At 39.1% G+C, this 23,168-nt stretch overlaps 1 protein-coding gene across 2 annotated transcripts in view; it reads right to left on the minus strand.

Annotated features, from left to right (window-relative positions):
* Positions 1–23,168, minus strand: part of NFATC3 (nuclear factor of activated T cells 3) — a 158,359-nt gene that overhangs the window by 18,949 nt on the left and 116,242 nt on the right. Inside the window, exons 9-10 of one of the 2 annotated variants that reach the window (XM_075940320.2) lie at positions 20,205–21,257; positions 10,505–10,606 (exon numbers count right to left, since the gene is read on the minus strand). In XM_075940320.2, coding sequence (XP_075796435.2) covers positions 10,505–10,606; positions 20,205–21,257 — 1,155 coding nt within the window. The remainder of the gene's footprint in view (positions 1–10,504; positions 10,607–20,204; positions 21,258–23,168) is intronic. The other variant, XM_089781446.1, reaches the window with a different exon arrangement.

Genomic DNA, 23,168 nt, shown 5'->3' on the forward strand with positions numbered 1-23,168 from the left:
ATGATTTTGTTAGTTGTTTAAAAAACGCCTCGTCCACCTCTTCCCGCCTGGATAAGTGGCCTGTAGTAGACCCCTAGAATGACATCACCCTTGTTTTTTACCCCTTTTAGCCTAACCCAGAAACTCTCAACACTTCCATCTCCTATGTCCCTCTCCACCTCAGTCCAAGTGTCTACGTTTTTAATATATAAGGCAACACCTCCTCCCTTTTTTCCCCACCTGTCCTTCCTGAGTAAGGTGTGCCCTTCTATACCAATCACGTGTACTGTCCCACCAAGTCTCTGTGATGCCAACGATGTCATAGTTGTATTTATTTATTAGCACTTCCAGTTCTTCCTGCTTATTACTCATACTTCTTCCAGTTCCGCCTTGTCCCTTCTTTCTCTCTGCTATTATAGCCCACACTCCCTCCCATTTCTGACCCATTTCCCAGGTCTCCATGTTCTTCACTTACCTGTGGGCTTTGGTCACCAGTCCCCATCAAACAAACCTAGTTCAAAGCCCTCAGTAACTAAAATTGGCTGTTGGTGTCCACACTACCATCTTTCTGCCAAGGGTGCACATCTCCACCAGGCATGACTTGCACCAACTGAAATGGGGCACTGACCACGCCCCCACTCCTACCCCAAGACTGACAGCCCAGTCAGTGAAATTGGGCTTAATTTCACAGCAGGGAGTCTACAAGCAGTGAAACAGATATTCTTAGACTCTCCTCCTCTGTCCCCCATCATCACTTACTGGTAGGTGGTGACAGGACTTCAGGCTGTCAGCTCCATGCAATATAAGTAATGCAGTGTTATACAGACATAGCATCACCTACCTCTTGTGGAGGTGGCATTATTAGACTGCTATAGTGCGAGACTTGCATCAGTGGGAGCACCATACTACTGTAGATACTTATATAGTTAGGCCAGTGTAAGGCAGCTTATGTTATTCTAACACTGCAGCATAGGCTAGGGCATGATCTTAATAAGGATGTTCAGTTTATGGTTTATTACAATAATTTGTAGCCACCTAATGTACCTTTTTGCCTATGTCTACAGGGGTGCTAACCAGCCACTCTGAACATAGTCTAATTACTTATGTGAAATGATTGTTCACTTTTTTATGTAGCTGTTACACTCAAAGTATCTTTCCCAGACCTGAAGAAGAGTTCTGTGCAGCTTGAAAGACTTTCTCTCCCCCCAAACAGAAATCAATCCAATGAAAGATATTACCTCAGCCACCCCTTCTCTCTGATGCCACGTTAGACTTTTAAATTAATGCAGCTGTTTAGCATTTGAGAAAATTTTCTGTATTTGGCAATTTGTTTGCAAGATAATTTATTATTAAATTCAATATTTGAAATAATACTATAAGTAAGAATTTTGTGGTAAAAAATTATTTGGTAAAGCAGATAGTTGTGATCTGAAATTCATTAGCAGGTCAATAGACTCTATTAACCTAAAAAAAACCCTGATATCTGTTGTGACTGAAAAGTTCAAGAAAGTATAGATTAATTGTGGTTGCTAGGATGAGACTTTGCTTTGTGTGCTGTTGAAGAGGCTCTTATGTACAAACCAAACATTACAATTGCTCAGTGCTGCTAAACCTTTGAGCAATACAATAAAAATGAGAAGACACCTAAGATAGCCTTTGGAATTATTAGATTGTCACTGTCCAAGTTCTGATAGATTGTTTATTCTGTATTTGGAGACATCATTCACTATAAAAAGGCCTGTGTTGATTGTAAAATATGATATCTGCAATAGAATGAAATGTACAGAGTGTCTTGAGGCAAGATGATTTACTGAATGAATAGAAACAGGAAAATAGCATTACAGCATTTCAGCTTTACTCATTTGTAAATCATAATAGTTCTGCGTTTGGTACTAAAAGTGCTGAACAATTTTATACTGGCTTTTGGTATTCTAGGTTTCAGTATTTATCCATTCAACTTTTTAAGCATTTGAATGGTTACTATATTTACCATGGTGACAGATTCATTGACAGTTGCATCACACAGCTACACCAGCAAAATTTGGCATAGAAAATATTAAATAAATGTAAAGCATCTTTCAATTTCCTTTTGATTACAGGAAGAGTTAATTTCTCTCACCCCAGAGTTTCTTGGCAATGAGGAACAAGAAGGTGCTGCTATTTCACTCATTTTCAGAGCATCTATTTTATTTTGCTGCTGTTTGGAAAACCCTGAGCAATAGCAGAAGCATTGGAGAAGTCAGTCTGCAGACTCTGTAAGATAAGTATGTTGATTTACACTTGAAATTTTTTCTGCACAACCACAAATACTAGTAAGTTAATATGCTTTCAAATGAAAACTTATATTATGCAGAATTTGATGGCCTAGACTAGAAAATCCTTGGCAAGCTGGCCTGCCTCTTAGTAATTTAACAATTGAAGCCCTGACCACGTCAAAGTTTGAAAAAATCCAGAGGCACAGCAAATATCTTTCACAAAATTGAAATGTAGGGTCTGGAACCACTTGTGAATAGTTCACTGGAGATATTTACACAATATACATATTAGCTTTAAAAAAGACAAATAAAAGATGTCTGTATACACAAACTGCAGCAAGGGAGGTTTAGGTTGGACATTAGGGAAAAGTTCCTAACTGTAAGGGTGGTTAAACACTGGAATAAATTACCTAGAGAGGTTGTGGAATCTCCATCTCTGGAGATATTTAAGACTAGGTTAGATAAATGTCTATCAGGGATGGTCTAGACAGTATTTGGTCCTGCCATGAGGGCAGGGGACTGTACTAGATGACGTCTCGAGGTCCCTTCCAGTTCTAGTATTCTATGATTTTAAAAAGGCATTTAAAAGCTACCTCACCTGAGGTAGTGTGATTATTTTGTCTTTCCGACAAAGATATAGCAAACAGTTTAGAAGAGACAGACAAAATTGTTAGACATTTATTGAGGATTAATGAAATTATTGAGTTTCTTTCGCACGAGTTTGAGAGAATTAACTTGACCGAGTGAATAAAGTTGAGGGTGCAGGAGAATTACATAGTATTTCTTTTTTTTACATTATCCCCCATGGTTACAATAAGGAGATATTCAATTACATTTAAAAAGGCAAAAAATTGTGAAGTTAAAGGCAATATTTGTGCTGCATATAAAAAGGGTAGCACTTCCCTGTGCAGAAAGTAATTTATTTAGGTCAGTATTATGGATCTGGGATGAACTTTGACCTTCAATTTTTAACTATGTAAATATTTCTCAATTAAATCACAATTCAGGTTATCGTGTGTGTTGGAAATAAGTCATGAAAATTTCCCATTGCTCTATATATTTCTACATAAACTTGCTAGGTATAGTTTTAAAACAACTTTTCTTAAAGCAAAAATATACTATGTGAATGTATAATTTGAGCTTGTATAATAAATGTCTTTTAGTACATCAAGTTTTATAGTACAAGACGACCATTCTGCATGTTTGCACAATGACTAGTATAATGGCATCCAGAACTCAGGGTCTGTAAACTATAACAAGAAATATTTTTATAAAGCTCCCCAGAAATACAGCATATGAATTTCCTAAGGAAAATAATTCTTTTGAACTTCATGGCTTAAAGATTAGAGTTCAGATTTTTCAACTGCCTACACTGATCGATATAGGATTTGAAAAACATTGTTTAATTTTTCACTCATTAATATTAATTAATTTAGTAACTTTGAGACCAGGATAGTGTTCATGATAATGGACATTACAGAAAAACAATGTGTTTTCCATCCATGATGCATGTGAGAAAGACCATTTTATCCCTCCTTCCCCCTCAGTCAATTCAGTGTGGAAAGAAATTTATTCTATAAATACGGCTAATTTTGGCTTTGAATGCCTGTCTGGGAAAGCCTAAAATTTTAATATTGGGACACATGAAGTAAATCTTTATTATACTGGCCAATGCATTTCTATTTTATTATATTTTAAGTCTTCTCTTCAGCAGTCATTGCATAGTGGAAGACTGCATGAACACTATCAAGGAAAGAAACGAGAGCCCATTAAGATGTAAAGCTAGGAATCTCTCTATGATATAAGGGCAAACTGGAAAATGAACTAGAAGAGAAGGCTTGAGGGGCAGCTTCCTTGTGTTGCATGGTTCGTGCCCAACTGGCCTTCACAGGGTTTTTGGGAGGTTCTGTTAATAAATTAGAATCAAATTCAGAACTGCACCCTTTGGCTCAGTGCAGTTATGCTAGTTTTTCTGGAAAACTGCGGACTATAACACAGGCTGCTGATGAAGCACAACATACAGGAAATTCAATTAAAATGGCTATAGGTTATGTTAACTGTATTATAAAATGCAGTTTCTGCAACTGTGTACACACACAAACTATGCACAAAAGTAACAGCTTTTCGTCTAATATTTACACAAGACAAAGTTTTTATATATGAAAAGTTTACATGTTTCACAGAGGTTCTGCACTTATACTCAGCAGTATTACTATAATTAGCTTGCATTTGTTGGTTGTGGTAAGTAAGACTCAGTGGACATTTGCCCAAGAAAGCTTATGCGCCAATACATCTGTTAGTCTATAAGGTGCCACAGGGACACTTTGCCACTTTTGCAGATCCATGCTAACACGGCTACCCGTCTGATACAATGGACATTAAATTGCAGGCATTATGGACATGGCAAAAAAATTCAATGGGGAAATAAAAATTATTACTCTATAGCACTTTAATTCAATCCTACATAACATAAAAAAATGCATTGAACTTTTCCAATTATTGGCATAAATCAAAGACGAATGGTGTCAGAAAAAACTATACAGTGACAGTCTACTGATTAAACGCCAGTACTTACCCCTACAATTAGTGAAAAATTTATAAACTGCTTTTAAAATAAGCCCACAGTTAATATGAAATAGTTAAAAAAAAAATCTATGTTCCTCAATTTTTATTTTCTAATTTTATGCCCTTAACTTGAACCAATAAAGAGTTATTTTGGTATTTGTTATGTTTTATCTTTAAGTTAGATGTAATTTGGGACTACACAGTAACTGCAGCTCAACTTGCAACAGTCCTATCCTCTCTGTAAAGCATCAAAGAAAATGTTAATTGAAGAAGCTTGTCTTAATAAAATTCTGACATAAAAATGATTTAATAGAATGAGGGCATTTCAATACCTGATGTAAAACCCTAGTGCAACCATCTTTAAATCATGTGGGTACATCTCAAAGCAGAGTAAACATAATGTACTATTTATACTATTTGTTGCTGGGCAATGGGAAAATGTAGAACCAAATGAATAATTCAAAACATCTTCAGCTCTTCTCTCATTGCTTATGTGATTAATATTTTCATTATATCAGCAAACTTATTGGTGACAATTTAATCAAATTTTTTTATAAACAGCATGAAGTTTATTTTGATCTGGTTTTGTTATTAGTGGAAAAACGTGACATTCGTCCACGAGACTGATGAAATGGCTTACTTGATAGAGACATTTTCTATAAAAGTGTCATAAAACCATCATTTCCGGTGCTGGAAACTGTATTGGATAGCAAACAAAATCTACCCCAAATACAGCCTGAAGTTCAAGTACAATTTTTCACGAAGTTGGCAAATTAATGCAATTCCTACTAAATAATTAATTTTCTTAGACATTCAATTACGAAAGTATTTAATGGAACTGAGGTGCAAATGTTCTGGTTTTAGAGGTGATCAGGTGTTTATTACATTTTTAACCTTAAAAACCAAGACCACTTTAGGGAACAGATTTCAGAATGCACTGAGTGCATTGATTTCATGGGAAACAAGTATATCCAGCATCTCTAAGGTCAGGTCCTTAATAATTTGAAATAATGGATGTAGTGTGTTTAAGAGAAAAAAAAAACCACTTCACCATATATGTTTACCATCACACATTTAGAAGCTACTGGAAAATATAAAGCAGGAAACTTTCACTTAAATGTATAGTGTTATATTGTAGTCTTGAAATAAGTTTTTAAAAATGTGAATGTAAATTGCTTCCATAATATAGTAAAGGCAATAAAAGAAGATGATAGCAATTGTGCTTTATAGTTTTGAGAATTTAACTTACAGGTGAATCACAATGATTTAGCCCTTTTAGAATTTTATCTTTGAAAGCTTCTCTTTTTTTTATTAGCAACTCAGTAGGCTATAAAGTAGCAAACTGCAAAATGATGCATCATTTCAGTTTTTTTGAAATTGCTTACTTCATATTATGGCTTTAAAATTCTCTTACATACTAGCAGCCTGATCTTGGCTTGAAATGCATAAAGGCACTCTATACATCATTTATATTTATTATTTTAAAGTCAGCTAATTTATATTTAAAAAAATAAATATGACTAATCGAGATTCCATGGAACACATTTGGATGAGGAAGAAAGGTGACCTTTCTCTCTTTTTTGCAAAAACACTAGACTGTAGACGGCTGAAAGCATTTTCTGTAAATGGAAAAGCTATAACTGAAATTCTCAATAGGAAAAGTAGTATAGGTTGCACCTCTATAAACCGGAATTCTCAATGACCTAGCACTGCAGGAGGGGAAGGGGAAGGGAGAGGGAGCCAGGAGTTGGTGGGGGCCAGGGAAGCCTGGTGTGTGGCTCAACTGGGCTGCTTGGGAGAGCTGGGAACCCAGCACACACAACCCAACTAGGCTGGAGAGGTGAGGTGAGGGGAGCTGGGAAGGCCGGAGTGCAGCCCAGTTGGGCTGGGGTTTCTTTGTGAGAGTGGGGAGCAGGGAGACCAGTGCACGACCCAGCTGGGCAGCCGGGGAGTCCGGCACGTGGCTCAGCTGGGCTGCAGGGGAAAGGGATGGAAAATGTGTGTGGCCCAGCTGGGTTAGGAGGGAGTCAGAGAGTTTGGTGCATATCCCAGTTCCAGCAGGGCAAAGGGTGGGGCACGGAGGCCAGAAATGACCACCCCTGGTCTAGCAATATCCCTCCTCTGGGACCAGTCAAGTACAGGTACATCCAATCTATACGTAAACTTTAAAAATCACTTCCAGAGAAATCAAGAATTAGCTTCCATTCAGAAAAATCTTATCTTCAGGAAGGCAGCATTAAGATCAAATGTTGATTTTTTTCATCAGTGTTTGTTGATGGCAAAACTCCTATTAGCTTTAGTGAAACCAACTAACATGAAGAATGGCAGTACATAGATTTTTCTGACAACATGCCAGCTTTCAATATACCATTACATTTGAATGATAAAGATTTGCTGTGCACCACACTGAACATAAGGATGAGCCATACTGGGTCACACCAAAGGCCGTATCCTGTCTGCCAACAGTGGCCAATACCAGATGCCCCAAAGGGAGGGAACACAACAGGTAATTATCACATGATCCCTCCCTCTCCTGTCATCCATTTCCAGACAAACAGAGGCTAGGGACAATGGCTAATAGCCACTGATGGGCATAGATTCATGGAGGTTATCTGCTCTTTTTTGAACCCTGTTAAAGTCCTAGTCTTCACTATATCATTTGACAAGGAGTTCCACGGGTTGACTGTGTATGGAGTGAAAAAATGTCCTTTTGTTTTAAACTTCTTGCCTATTAATTTCATTTGGTGACTCCTAGTTCTTATATTGTGAGCTTAAGTAAATAACTTTTCCTTGTTCACTTTTTCCACACCAGTCATGATTTCATAGACCACTATCATATCCCTGCTTCATCTCCTCTTTTCTAAGATGAAAAGTCCAAGTCTTTTTAATCTCTCTTCATATGGGACCAGATCCCAACTCCTAATAATTTTTGTTGCCCTTTTACTTACTTTGTACATACTTGTGTAGACTTAATTCATATTGCTGATGTTTGTTTTGTTTTTGAAAGATTATGTTAAAAAAAAATCAGTGCTAGACAATATCACCATAATTATAAAAAACAATTTTAGTTTTATTGTTGCTGAGTATATACATCTCTTTAAGACTGATGAAGTGGAAGAACAGGCATGATTACAAGTATATTAGCAGACTGGAACTGATAAACTAATGCAAGATGAGTTAGCTATTTTTACCACATTTCTATCCATTTTCCCAAAGCTTCCTCTGAGGCTATTGGCTAATTTTACTGAGCTTCATTCCTTCACACTCATATCACCACCAGCACCACAAATATTACACATTAATAGTAACTGTAAAAGGTAACCAGTCTTTGGACAGGATGACTGGCATATGCAGCTGCAAATTTGCGGGGACAATCCCACCACAAGAGGCATGTGGCATTGCATGTAGGGAAATGACTGTGTGCATGACCTTTTTCCAATTTTAAAAAACAACAACCCTGTGACTAACTCAGAACCGCCATGAGAACTATGTGGTACTGAATAGCCTAGTATTGGGGTTTAACTACACCAGAACATTCAACAGCATTTCAGAAATTTTAAGTGAAAAGGTTTTGAATGTTTGTAGTTATGTCTGGATTGTTTATACTGGCAAAATCAATAAGGATTTGCTGGGCCTACTTACTCACTGAGAAAATATATTTTACATAGCAGAAGTGTTGAGGCACATTTTTCCCTGGATACAAAATAGGCACATTTTTGACCATATATTTTCAGCGAACTGTATGTATTTCCATTATATAGAGCAAACTTTATGACAATTCTCTGTCTGTTCATTTTCCATCTTTGTCCTGAGCTCCTTGCCAATGCTTTAAAAGTATAAAACCAAATTAGATCAGAATAAAATAATCTTTTCTACTAAGCCACTGCACATAATGCTAACACCGTCATACAAAAAAAATTTTATTCAAAGGTCTGATGAAACAAATTGGTTTTGCATCATGCCCTGAAAGCTGGCAGATCCTAAGCTATTTCTAATTAGGAAATGGAAAGCATTCCTGCAAGCTAAATTATTGAGAATGCCCTGACAGGTCCCTCCTCTCTTCAAGGGATTATTAACATCAACATCTCTACTATGGCAACTGTGGCACAGTCTCAGGAGGCATTAACAGATATTTAGGGATTTGTAGGTTCACCCCACTACCTTAAAGTCTATACAGAATCTCTCTGATAAATAGTGCAAGTCTAGAGTATAGGTGTGTATGCTATAGTACACCCCACTTACCACCTGCACAGTCATTCCAGTTTCTGAATAATTTTAAGATGAAGCCCTAGAACAGGGGTGGGCAATAATTTTTGATTGGGGGGCCACTTCAAGAATTTGGAAAGTTGTTGAGGGCCACTCTCTTCCATGATATTAATGGAGGAGGTGTGGGGTCTGGGATAGGGTTAGGTGCAGAAGGGCACTTGATGTAAGGGAAGGAGTTTGGTGAAGGAGGCAGTTGTGACCTGGGGCACTGTACTGAGGTGCAGGGAGTTAGATTGTTGCTAGGGCAGGAACTGGGGAACAGGAGGGAGTGCAGGGGTTTGGATTGTGAGCTAGGACAGGAGGGGACTGATCTGGGGCAGAGGATTGGGGTGCTGGATCTAGGAGGGGATATGGGTACAGGAGGGGGACAGAGGATTTGGGTATGTGGAGTAGGGGGCAGGACTGGGGGTTGGGGGAAAAGAGTTGGGGAAGGGAAGGACTGGGGTGCCAGAGGCAAACTCCGGCCAGGAGACTTACCAGTGAGCAGTCCATTCCTGAATCACAGGCTGCAGCCATGTGCTCTGTGAATAACTACAAGCCCCTTGTGCTTCATGGCTGCCTGTTATTGAAACAGGCAACTCCCACTGGCCAGTTTCTGGCCAGAAGCCGGCCAATGGGATTGTGCTGGAATTGGAAGCAGCTCCTAAAACTTTTCCCCCCTCATCTCCGGACTCACAGTTTTTAAAGTGAAACTGCTCCGCAGCCTCTGGCAAAGCCTCAGAGGCGCGGGACCCCGCCGCTGCTGCGGCTTTGCTCCCGCTGCCTCTGGTCTGCTGGGGACCGTCTCCAGCAGACCAGGGACACCGGGAGCAAAGCCGGGAGGCGGAGGGGCGCTGGGGTATAAGACGAAACCCTATCTTTTAACTAAAAAATTAGGGGGTCGTCTTATACACCCAGTAGCCTTATACGCCGGAAAATACGGTAACAAACCTTTTACTTCCGATTTTCCAGTCTAAAAATCAAGTGACAGAAAAAAGCTGCTTTAGAAAATAAATTTGAGAACTTAAAAATCCATTAACCAACCAAACAAAAAATCCAAAGCACCCCAATTCTTGTAATCTCTGCATCAAGTCAGACTGTTTCCCTAAATTCTGTAGCAGTTTCAAATCCTTTTTAAATATTTGAGTTGTTTTATTGAACTGTATGACAGTTCACACCTGGTTCACATTATCAAGTTTTTCCTCTGTAAGCTTAAAGACTGGAAATAGATCTAAAAAAATGTAGTTTAAATTCCAGAACAATATTCCGCAGTAAAGGGTGAATTCTACGTAAAAGTCCAAATCTGTGAATCACAGAATAAACACACATACTCCAATTGATAGCAATACTCCATTATTATGTAACATTTTAATCTGTAAATATTAGAACTACTATAACATTTTTTCCTTCCTTACTCTTGTGCTCCAATATAATACATTGAAGCATTTAAGCAGACTCACCCTCTAGATTTTCCACACAGGAGTTGGACATGAATGCTGAATGCTGAGTCCATTTCTCTGCTGAACCTGATGGCTGGTATTCCAGGTCAGAGATAAAATTGTCTGTGTCAGAGAAGAAGACAGACATAACTACTGACTGGCCTATACCAAGAAGTCACAGTTAACTCTACCAGGAAGTGGATTTCATTGATTTTTTTGGTCATAGTACTGACTTGCCAGGTCAGATGAAGTACCCAGTTTCACTCAAGATAACCGTGTATTTTTTAGGTGAATATCACTTTTAAAATTAATAGCTAAATAAAACTATGCTGATTAGCATGCTATCTTTAGGGATCTTTCAGCTACAGTCTGGAAACATAAAGGTAACTGATAATGTTTAATTTTTTATCTAACAGATAGCATCTCAAATTTATATTAAGTAACTTCAGATTTTTGCATCTTCTTGTGAAAATTTTCAGTTTAAAATAATCATGTCCAAAGTCAATTTTGTTCAGGTTTTATTTTAGCCTCCCAATTCGCTTTTTGTGGGAAACCACTATTTTATCCTTCCTTAAAAGTCCAGGCAAGACACAACAGCTCCTCAAAATAAAACAGAAAAATTAGGATTTCTTTTGACTTCAAAGGAGGCTTATATCCATGACAGTAAATAATTCACTTTACTCATTATTGATCAAACTACCTAATGTAGCATCTCTGTGCTTTCTCCTGAACATACTCTCCCATCTGTGGTAATCCAGCCAAGCCACAGAAAGCAAAATTTAAACATCAGGAAACTGACTACAGGCCACAGAGGAGGACTTCTAGAAGCTGGGGGCAGCCCCTGGAGCCTTGCACCTCTCTGACAGCCTGCAAGTTGCAGGGGAAAGGGGGATCTGGAGGGGAAGCAGCCCCCAGAGCCTCACCCCTCCCACTGCCTGCAGGCTATAGTGGGGGCACTGGAGGCCAGGGGCAGCCTCCAGAGCTTAGGCACCCCTAGACAGCCTATAGGCTGCAGAGGGAGGAGCCTACAGGCCAAGGGCAGCCCATGAAGTGTGGCTATACCCCCAGAGCACCTGCCCAAACAAGCTGCAGTATGGAAGGGGCTCTCCTTGGAGCAGCTGCGGGCTGGAGCTGACTTCCCGCCAAATGCTGCAAGTTGGGAGTGGGTGGGGGGTGAGATGCAGCTAGAGTCCAGAGCTAGCCCTGAGCCCCATCCCCCACTCAACAAGTATGCAGCCCCAGATCTCCCCCTCTGAGGAACTGCCACCCTTTGGGGAGTGTTACTCCAGACCCTTGGGAGAAGCCACTGGCTGGGGAGTACTGCCACAGCCCCTTGGGAGAAGCTGTCACCAGATCAGCCCCCCTCACCTCCCAGCTCCCTGTCCCAAGACCCATCTGCACCTCCCACCTGCCTTGACTTCTGCATCTCCACCTCCTTTCCCTAATTTCTTCTCCCGGCCCTGAGGCCCCTTTCCCCAGCTTTGAGCCTCCAACACCTCCCAACCCTCTTCCCTAGGCCACCCACCCCCTGCTGCCTCTCCTTACCCTTGAACCCTCACTTGAGGCTTCATTTTTCTTCATTTTGAAAAAATACAGTAATTGAAATAAAGCATGTACATTTTTCATTTATTTTCAATAAAAAATTCATCCCCTCAATTAGGAAATAAATTCCTTTATCCATTAAACAGAAAAAAACCTCAGTCATCTGGGTAAATTAAACTTCCACAGATGGGGAGATAAGGGCAGGAATCAATTATACTTTTTTAGAATAGTGAAGGCATTATAAAACACCATTTTGGATACATACACCACACATGGGTAAAAGTGCATTTGATGAAGTGAATGAGGATCTAACAATGTGGTTTGAAATAATTTTTTTTCCCCTACTAAATGTTGTGAAGGACATACACATAGCTCTAACTTTTGCAGTCTGCATATTCTCTACCTTTTACAGTCAGTGGTGCAGGATGGGTAAAATCAAATGAGTTTTTAGCAAAGACAGTGGTATATGCTTTGTTTTGTACAGGATATTTATTTTCAATAACTACACTTTAATTGAATTATTGTATTTATGGATTTTTAAAATTACCAGTAAGCCTCAAGAACATTAAAGGAAGATTACAGAATGTTTCCTTTGATACTGGTCTTTCACTTGTCATTTACATGTAGAGCTGTAACAGCTGTGGGTATGTTAAGAGTCCCTGTAATTACACAAGATCAGTTAGTATAATATATTTAGCTTAGTCTTTTCACTACACACAACCAGCAAGCGATAGTGTCAACTTTCACTACAGAACCAGGGTAGGTTATAATTAATCTACTTCTCTTTCTATTAGAGAACAGTCAGCTGTGATTCGACTGGTTTCTGTTCAAAAGAGAGCACATGTTAGGTGAAGTGCTTCATAACAGCAAACTATTAAGGACCTGACTTACAAGTTACATTAGATCGGGGTGGGGAACCTTTTTTGGGTTGGGGGCTGCTGACCCATGGAAAAATTAGTCAGAGGTCGCACACAAATGAGAAGCCAAAAAACAAACAACCAACCCTATATTTTCTACATTCGAGCCTACTGGGGCCCAGACTAGTAGATCTTATGCGCTCCAGTGCCTCGGTAGGTGCAGGGTCCCGAATGCTAGGAAGGGAGCCCTGAGCCTTGGGGGCTGGATGCAGACAAGCTAGGGTTCCCCCCACCCCTGCATTACAGAACTTACTATCATTTTACAATCAATATCATCATCTACAAGATTTTTTTAAAAAAATAGAGTGATAAGAGTCTTAGGGTTTGTCTACATAGTGCATTAGAGTGCCCCAGAATGTGTGCATTGCAATTTACATATAATTGTGAGCATTTCATGGACTTACTGGTCCATGTGGACCCTGCTGCATTAAAAATTCCCTAGTGCACATGAGCACGAGTAGTATACGTGGGTCAGTTAGTGACTAGAATGCTAATACACATTAGAATGTACAGTGCTTTGGTGTGGACTAATGCATCACGTAGATAAGTCCTCAGAGTCTGTGTGGATAAGTTCCAATATCCTGAACAAAAAACAGAAATAATTGTAACAGCATTTATCTGGTCCCTCTCCTACTCCACCTCTTGCTGGCTAATATTCACTTCCCCATCTGAAATCAGGCTCTGAATTTCCTCCGTCTTCCTCCCAGTATATGCCAACTTCTACTCCTGCCCCACTCCCAACCCCTTCTAATAGTCATACTTACCACAAAGTGCTAGGAAATGGTATAGCACTACATTTAATTGCAAAGAACCCCATTTTTGAAGTATGTTGATTTAGGTAGCAACACGAGATGAAAGGAAATATTTCAACACTATTAAAAATCAAATCAATAATGCTAGTACTGTATAGTCAGTAAAGAACATCATTTTCAAATATCTTCTAATATATATAGTAAATTTTGTCTCTGTGTACAGCAGAAATTGACATCATACAACAAAGCCCAGTAGCAGCAAAATACACAGAACCTTACTGTATGTTTTGCAAAAATCAGAAGTCAGTTTACAGAACACTACTCCACAAAGGAGACAATTTTTGTTCCCTAATATTTCAAGTAGGATTTTCCAAGTATTGGATTTCTTGCTTCAGCATTCATGACACTTTGAAGCAACAGCTTGGTTTAAATGTACTATATATACTACTAATTTGAGGATTGTGTATTGTATTTTTAATTTTAATATACAGTGTTCACTTTCTAATACATCACAGTTACCTTGCTATTAGTTACCATTGCACTTCTGTGAAAGGTGCTGTAGATACAGTCTGTGAAAGTTGGTGAGCAGCTTCACCTGGGGTTCTTAAGTTGAATCTGTATGTAAGTCAGAACTGGCGTCCAGATTCAGCGGCTGAATCTGGATGCCAGTTCCGACTTACATACAGATTCAACTTAAGAACAAACCTACAGTCCCTATCTTGTACGTAACCCGGGGACTGCCTGAATAGCTAATTTTCTGTCAGTTTTTGTCAGCAAAAACATTTGAGGCCTGTCTGCGCTTCCAGTGATGAATCACAATGCCCAACTTTGCCACTGTAGCTGCAGCTAAAATATATAGAAGAATATGGAAACCTGTGTATAAATTAAGTAGTCCATACTTTAATATGTAAGTGTAAAATGGCCTCACAGTACTGATCCATAGACAAGTCAACAAAGTATTGGAATTATCATTTGTGCTTTCATACCACTAAACAGATTCCCCTAAAAGATTCTAAATTATTGGATCAATACTGTTATAGGAAATTAAAGTGTGTGGGGGGGGGGGGGAACAGCTGAACTCTAGATGTGGACTGTATTTTACAGAGCAGCTCCATCATTTTACACACAGAAAATTGTTAGAGGAGAGACTCATCTTTATGTAATGAGATACTGATAACTCATGGTTAGTATGACCTCCTAAAAATTATATACATTACCCAAAATGGACAAAATGAAATGAAACACTCATAACGCACATTCAGAAGTAGAAATAATCAATAGTTTATGTTTTATATAAAACTAACAGATTACTACATTTTACAAACTAAAAATTTGACACACTTGTAAGCTGGAATACTGCAAAAGTTAAGAATAATTTGCTACAACTTAATAGAACGAAAAAATGGAGAAGCTGCAGACCTCAATTTATACGTTGCTGCAAACATTCTGAACTAGAATGATCAGATTTTTCAAGATGAAAAGCTGGAACATCTGTCCTGAAGCAAGAGCACACAGAGACTGTGTCAAAGTGTAGGATGTACATGGCAAAGACTAAATCATATGCCAAGTCCTCCTCTCTTTAGCCAAACAACCTCCATCCCTGTCTCCAACATCTCAAGGGTATCACACTCAGTGGGAAAAAGGTTAGTCTGAGAAAATGGAAATACAGGATGTCAACTCGTGGCAGACCATGAGACCCACTTATTTGTACTTACGCAGCTTTCTGTTTGTTTGACCATCTCAGAACCATTGCTCATCTGAGCTGGTTAATGTGCACAAGTTTTTAAAACTGGAACACCACTAGGCCACATGAATGCATGGCCATTCCCTATTTAGAATGGTACACAATATAACAGGCTTTGAACAGCCACATCTTCCAAAAGGTAAAACGTGACGCTTATTCTAGAACTGTTAATAGTTAATTTGTAATATAAATTGTAATTAAGCAATTAATACCTTCCTATATTCATTGTATTTTTAAACACAAAAAGATACATGCAACATAATATAAAGAGAAAATATGAATTTTAACTCCTTTGAAATGTAGGTTGACAGATTCCAATCTATGATATCACATCTACCACGAAAACCTGCTGTAGCCAGTACAGCGTATGCATGCATGTACATAGAATATAGTACAAGTATTTTTTTTTTATTTCTCACGCCCAACATGCTATTTTTACCTTTGGATATACACTCTAAATGGAAGCTTTTTGCAAAACTGCAAATATGAAAAAACGTCTACAGTTAATCCAATGTCACCCCTCTTAGACTTGCATAAGCATGAAAAGGTGTAAAGTCATCAGCATAATGGAATGCAGGTTCACAAATGACGGAGTATACAGGCAGTTAAAAGGTGAACAAATAGCAGCCTTTTTTGTGTTAATTATTTTCAGGACAACTTCAGCAACATTAACTTAATGATTTTTAGGTTTTGTGATATTATAATATTCTAAGCAGAAAGGTACAACTCAAAAGTGAGGTGCTCAAAATCCATGACTTTTAAATAGATCATTAATTCTCCAAGCATTTGTATAACCCAACCATTTTAGTTTGCAAATCTAAAAACCATGTGAAATAGTTAGTTTGAAATAGCAAATGGCACAATTTTTACTACCACACCATTTTTCATTTCAGCTTAAACACTACTAAACCTCTCCTACAGAACTGGCCATAGTAGTATCTATACTTATATAAAATGGAAGTATATGAAAGTTTTGTGATCTACTACAAAAGAAAATTTAAGTCATAAAGGTTGATGGAATTTTCTGAAATTCTCTGAAATAACCCCAAGAATTGTTTTTGGAAACAGAACTCTCTCCATTTTAGATTTGTGTGTAGGTATGGGGTGATAAAAGCAGAGAGAATGAGAAGGAGGAGATGGGCAGAGAAGAGGTAGGGACCAATATGCTAAGAATAGGGGTCAAATCTGCATTCAGAAGTGAGAGAACCTCGGACATATGTGAAAAGAAACTAAAACTGTACCCTATATATAGCGTCTGGATACTTTGAAGTGGGGATGTAAAATCTCATTTAATCAGTTAACCAGTTAAACTTAATCAATTAAACAGATGCAAGTGGCAGGGTTGCTCCAGCCTGGCTGGGTTAGAAGGACTACTCTGCCATGGATGGGGGCTGCTCCAGCCCTTACCAATTAACCGTAACCAGTAAGCCTTACCTGTGAGCATGAGGCTTACTGGTTAACCATTCACATCCCTACGTTGAAGAGGAAGGACTTGCCTTTCAAAAAAGAGGGCCCCAGAGACAACTGGAGGAGGCCACCCTAAGACTTCACTGGGTAAGGGATTGCAGTTAGTTTTAGAGGACATCCTTCTAAACTGATCAAAGGCAAACATTTTAGACTGCACATCACAGCAACAAACAATCCTAGATTTTGACACTAGGCCTGTGATGAATCCTAATAACCATAAGTAACCCCATTTTGAGGAGACAACTCCCAATTTCTTTGACCTATGCCATCAGAAATCCTCAACCCCTTCAACTAAGCTGTTTGGGAAATTTTGCAATATACCTCAAATTAATATACACGGGAGCATTCTTCTCACCTAGGGCTGATCTACAGTGGACATTTTACCAATATAACTGAGTTTAGGTGTGAAAGTTTTTGCCATCTCAATTATACCAGTAAAAGCCCCTGTACAGATGCAGTTGTACAGGCGCCTTAGAGCAGCATAATTTATTTTGGTTCCCAACCAGAATAACCATATCTGTATAACTACTTTTATAACTGTGTAACTGTAGCTATACATGGAGTGTTTTTCTGTTTTATCTATTCTGGCACTATTAAAGCGGCAAAACTTTAAAGCACCAGATAAGCCCTAAGAAAAGCAGTGACAGACTCAGAACTAAATTAATATTTTTTGCACCCATGTTTAGTGAATTATGCTTAAAGTAGCCCTGTATAGTGGGACAGCTAAATGGGGATTCTTCCAGTTGCAAGAGCATAGAATTTATAAACAGGGTGAATTTATGATAGAAGAAAGTTCACAAAACTCATGTTTTGTCACCTCATAAGTGAGACATCTGATTTCTGGCAGAGGATAAGGAAGATACTCTTAGTGGCTGACTACTTTACTTGACAACGTTGGTTTCCGCAGTCTAGGCCTTAAAGAGCAATTACATTAAGAGCTGAACCAATTTCAGATACAAATTGGATTACAAGAATCAAGAACAGGTCCCTTTTAACAGAAAAAATGGTTTTCAACTTGTTGATTTCATTCTATATGTTATATTGACCTAGACTTCTTGATGGCTCAAGAAGAGGTCAGCTGTATCCTAGAAAGTTGTGAATGTATTGTTAATTTCAGTTACTGTTTTCAGCAACTGCTTATTTCAAAGTATTTCAAAGACTGAACTTGCCTGATGCTTGCTTGTATCAGACAGATGCACCAGGCAATTTTCCTAACAGTTGTGTATGTTTTAACTAAACTATTTCATACGCCATATCAGAAGCCCTTGTTTTCACCAAGATTCAACTTTAAGTTAAAATTGTGTTTTCTTCAAATTGAAACAGCACAGAAAATTATAGTGCAAAACAAGTCATGCTTTATGGAACAAAAGCAGCCCAAAAATTTCAGCTTGAAATATTATGGCAAATCAATATTAACACTCAATAGTGCTGTTTGCTATGGAATAGCATCAGGACATAGGTAGCTTTGCTCAAACCTACAAATGGAAAGGTAGGTACCTACAAGGTTAGGCAGAAGCTGAACTGCAGTTCTGAGAATGTCAATAGTGCCTAAATGTTGGATTTGCAAATTGTGGATCTAGTTCCTTGAGCCTTTCACTAGCACTAATTTTTTGAAGTAATTTAAGAAGAACAATCAGGAACTGTTACAGAACTGTTTTCTATGCAATCAGCAATATATCACATAACCATAGTTTTAGTACTTGAACCTTTTTAAAACTAAAATTACACAAATACCAAAAATGATACATAGACGCTCACTGAAATTACTTAGAGGCACCTCGCAACCTAAAAAAATATTGAAAATTAACAACTGATGTACTGAGACAATTTGATAAATGTGCAGTTATAGTTAATTACTAAGTACATCTACATGTACTGTTTATAATTTACACAAGTAATTAAGGCAGACTTCATCATTACCTTGTATTAAATATTTGAGATGGAGCACAGTTTCTGTCTAGATGAATTATTAGATTAACTAGGTTCAAATCCATGCATTCCTTGCCAGGTGGTGTGTATGAATGTTCCATGGCAAGTGGTGAATTTATCAATTTTTGTAGAATTTAAGCTAATTTAAAAAAGTTTGCAGGCTAGGTCTACATTAGTGTAAAACACCCACAACTGGCCTGTCAGATGATTTGGGCGCAGGATATAAAACTGCAGTGTAAACATCTGGGTTCAGGCTGGAGCCCAGGCTATGGGACCTTCCTTGCCTTTAAGTCCCAGAGCCTGGGCTCTAGCCCAAGCTCAGATGTCTACCAAATTTCAAAAGGGATGTTAAAATTAGTTAATTTTGGTAAATATGTATCTGCTGAAATTCTGAATGGGTACACACGTTTACATGCAAGGGGTGGGAGGAGAGAAGGCGGCTCTGTGGGAGATGGTAAGTGCATGGAGCCGACTTTTAAGCTGGCTCCCTGCTCATAATAGCTCCCGCCCAGCAGGTGGCTCCCATGTTCCCTCCTTCACCACCCCCCACGCTGCCATCTCTGGTATAGAGGCAGTAGTTGGGGGCAGAGAAGGCTGAGTAACCATGAAAGTGAGCTTATGAAACTAGACTCATCAGTTAATTAGTTACAATGTTGCATCCCCAATTTCAAGGTAGTACTGAAATTTAGCTAACATTTTAGTTTGCAGAACTGGCCTGGGCATTAGGTTTGTCCTTCGAAACTGGGGTATTTTTAGCACACTGTAATTCACTATTACACACTTAGCAAAAGCCTCAACAGGCCTCAAAGTTTGATTTCTTTCCTCATCTAGATTATTCAAATGGTGGACAAATGAAGTATTGACACCACGAAAGTCTAGAACTGTATTCTTCTAGAGTCTGAATTTCAGGATATTAGTCAAAGGCACCAAATTACATTTAAGTAATTCAGTTATATAACAAAAGACACTGTAATATCAAACCAACAAGTTACAAATAGAAGTGCCTTGAAACTAAATCTTCACATAGAAGGATGAATGTATAATGGCCCTGAATAATAAGGGGCACGTTTTTAGAAAGGATTAGGTGTAACCTCTTATTTTGTGCCCACAGAACAATTTGTGGGTGAAAATCAAAGCAAGAGGACTTGTTTGTCTATTTACAGGAATTACACTCAATATGTTGTTTATGTACTGCAAACACTGGGGGAGGGGCGATGAGACAAAAATGTGACTGCAAGTTTTGTGGATGGAAGCTGTGCTTGCAAAAGGGTGTTCTTCTGAAAATGTTGCTTACATTATTGCTCTAAAGAGGTTTCTAATGTCACCAGCATCTTACAGAATCCCAACTGTCAAAAGTAATATCCACTTACCATCATCTAGTGTGATGTCTTGCAATCCAATTGTTTGAAAAGTCAACTCTCGATCTTCAGGTTCTGGTTTAATGTTAACAGCTACCCCATCTGATGAAAATGGAGATGACTCGCATACACTGTGATGTACTAAAGATGAAGCTACATGAAGACCTCCCAATCCAGGACTATGTTCTTGAGGGGAATGTTGTCCCGAGTGACTTACAGCCGTTGGGGGAGGAGATGCAGCAGGTCCTGAGCTAGGAGACTGGTATGGCATAGGCTGTAGCTGAGGAGAAGATGGCCCTGACAGTGGTGAATGGACCAAAGAATGGGAAGCTGTTGGGGATGGTGATGAAGCAGACCCTGGGTTTGCAGAATGGTATGTGACTTGCTGCAACTGAGGGGAAGGTTGCCCAAGGGGTTGATTCATTGCAGAAGAGAGAGAACCCTGCCCAGTATTTGGACAGTGGTATACCATTGACTGCAGATGAGGTGATGATTGTCCTGAATGAACTGGATGTGCCAAAGGATGTCCTACTGTACATGAAGTTGTCACTGAACCAGGATTTGAAGAATGGTACTGCATTTGTGGCAGAGGTGGGCAGCTAAGATTTATCAAATGAGGTACAGCTGCATCTTGTTGAAATGAAATAGTGTCAAATCCTTGGCTGGAGACAGAACTCATGGGAAGACCAGGCTGTCCATTGTACATAACATTAGATTGCATAGGCTGGTAGGAAGGCCTCACTGGAGGTGTTGATGTTACTTGGAAAGACTGGTGAACAACAGGAGGCAAAACATGACACTCATCACCTGGACTGACGTTTCTACCTTGTATATGAGACAGATGGGACACTGCTGATGTCGTCATGGATGTATATGTTTGCTGAACTGGGCACACAAGACTCCTGGGTGATGTAGATAGTAAACTATCATGTGGGTGCCCTGGATCTGCTGAAGACAGCTGAGTTCGGATGGAATGCAGGCCCTGAACGCTGCCAGTATGAGGCAGGGACAAAGATGGAACGGCAGACAAATCCATTTCATCTCTGTGCTCTTGTTTCATTAAAACTAGAAAAATGAATAAAAATCAAAATTATACCTTATAATTCTACTTCACTATAATGTGACACAGTATGTACTCTAAATTACATAGCACTTGCATGTAAATGCCATGATTCTATCGCTGGATTTATCATATTTTGTTTTTCCCAGTCTTTTACCATTTATTTTGTCTCGCTCTTAATTTCTCTCTTCCATTCTTGAATTTTTACATTCCTGTCATGCTGGCTGGTATGCCTGAAACATTTTGCCTTTTATTATCTGCTCAATGTCTTCCTTCAGCTCCCTCTCCCTTTCCTCATCAGTAACCCACAGGTTATCAAGTTTTGAACTACTGCTCTATTCTTTGTACTGGCTGGGTTTGGAGGGGAGAGTGGGCAGTTACTGTACTATTACTGGCCCAGGACAAAGCACAGTAGACCTAGGTTAATAAAGGACATCTAAGGTCAACCAGTGACTTTCACTGATAAGGTTCTGGCAGAAAGTTCAGCACCAACTCTCAGAAAAGGTGATAAAACTGGCTGCTTTGAGAGTGTAGCTATTGGGTAACACTGAGTTCAGTACAAGATTAACTGACAAATGAAATGATCAAAGATGCTTAGATCCAAAGAATACATTAATCCAGACAGCAATGGCTACTATTTTTGTTACAATTTTTTCAAGTACCAGTTCTAAAAAAAGGGAACAAAACTAAACAAAGTTTTTAATTTTCATGCTTGTAAATCTGACTGATCTTTAAGAAGGCTATCAAGTTTTAGTTTTACTTATTGATGGTTCAACAAAGATAGGGCTAAAGGTGTCTGTTCTCCAGCACATCTATTTATAGAATAAGGAAGTACTTATTTTCTAACAACATCTGTTACTTACAATCACTATAAAATTAGCTGTTGCAAGTTACACAATCCAGCACAAAACCAAAACACTGGGTTATTGGACTAGCATCTTCTCATAGAGATTTATTTATTTACTATGTTCTCTGTCTATTAGTGCTGACCATATTGTTGCACTTAAATATACTACAGGTTAAACCTCTGTGGTCCAGGACACTCTGGTCCAGCAACATCTGCAGTACAGAAGGCAAAGATTGCTGGCAGCTCAGAATGGAACCCACTAGCAAAGTCAATGAGCCAGCAAATCCAACCCGGTCATCGAGTCCAACCTCATCTAAATCAATCCAGCCAGGGCTTTGTCAAGCTGGGATTTAAAAACCTCTAGGGAAAGAGATTCCACCACCTCCTTAGGTAACCCATTCCAGTGCTTCACCACCCTCCTAGTAAAACAGTTTTTCCAACCTAGACCTCCCCCACTGCAACTTGAGACCATTACTCCTCATTTTGTCATCGGCCACCACTGAGAACAGCCTCTCTCCATCCTCCTTGGAACTCCCCGTCATGTAGTTGAAGGCTGCTTTATAATCCCCCTTTATTGTCCTCTTCTGAAGACTAAATAAGCCCAAATCCCTGAGAATCTCTTTGTAAGTCATGTGTTCCAGCCCCCTAATCATTTTTGTTGCCCTCCTCTGGACTTTCTTCAATGCATCCACATCCTCTCTGTAATGGGGGCCCCAGAATTGGATGCAGTACTCCAGATGTGGCCTCACCAGTGCCAAATAGAGGAGAAAAATCACTTCTCTAGATCTTCTGGCAATGCTTGTACTAATGCAACCTAATATGCCATTAGCCTTCTTGGCTACAAGGGCACACTGTTCACTCAGCCACCTTTTCATCCACTATAATCACCAGGATTCTTTCTGCTGAACTGCTTCTAAGGCAACAGATCCTCAGCCTGTAGCCATGCTTGGGATTCTTTTGTTTCAAGTGCAGGACTGTGCTCTTGTGCTTGCTGAACCTCATTAGATTTCTTTCGGCTCGATCCTCCATTTTGTCTAGGTCATTCTGGATGCTATCCCCACCCTCCAAC

This window comes from Pelodiscus sinensis, chromosome 12 (genome assembly GCF_052426305.1).
Source record: "Pelodiscus sinensis isolate ZL-2025 chromosome 12, ASM5242630v1, whole genome shotgun sequence".
NCBI lineage: Eukaryota > Metazoa > Chordata > Testudines > Trionychidae > Pelodiscus > Pelodiscus sinensis.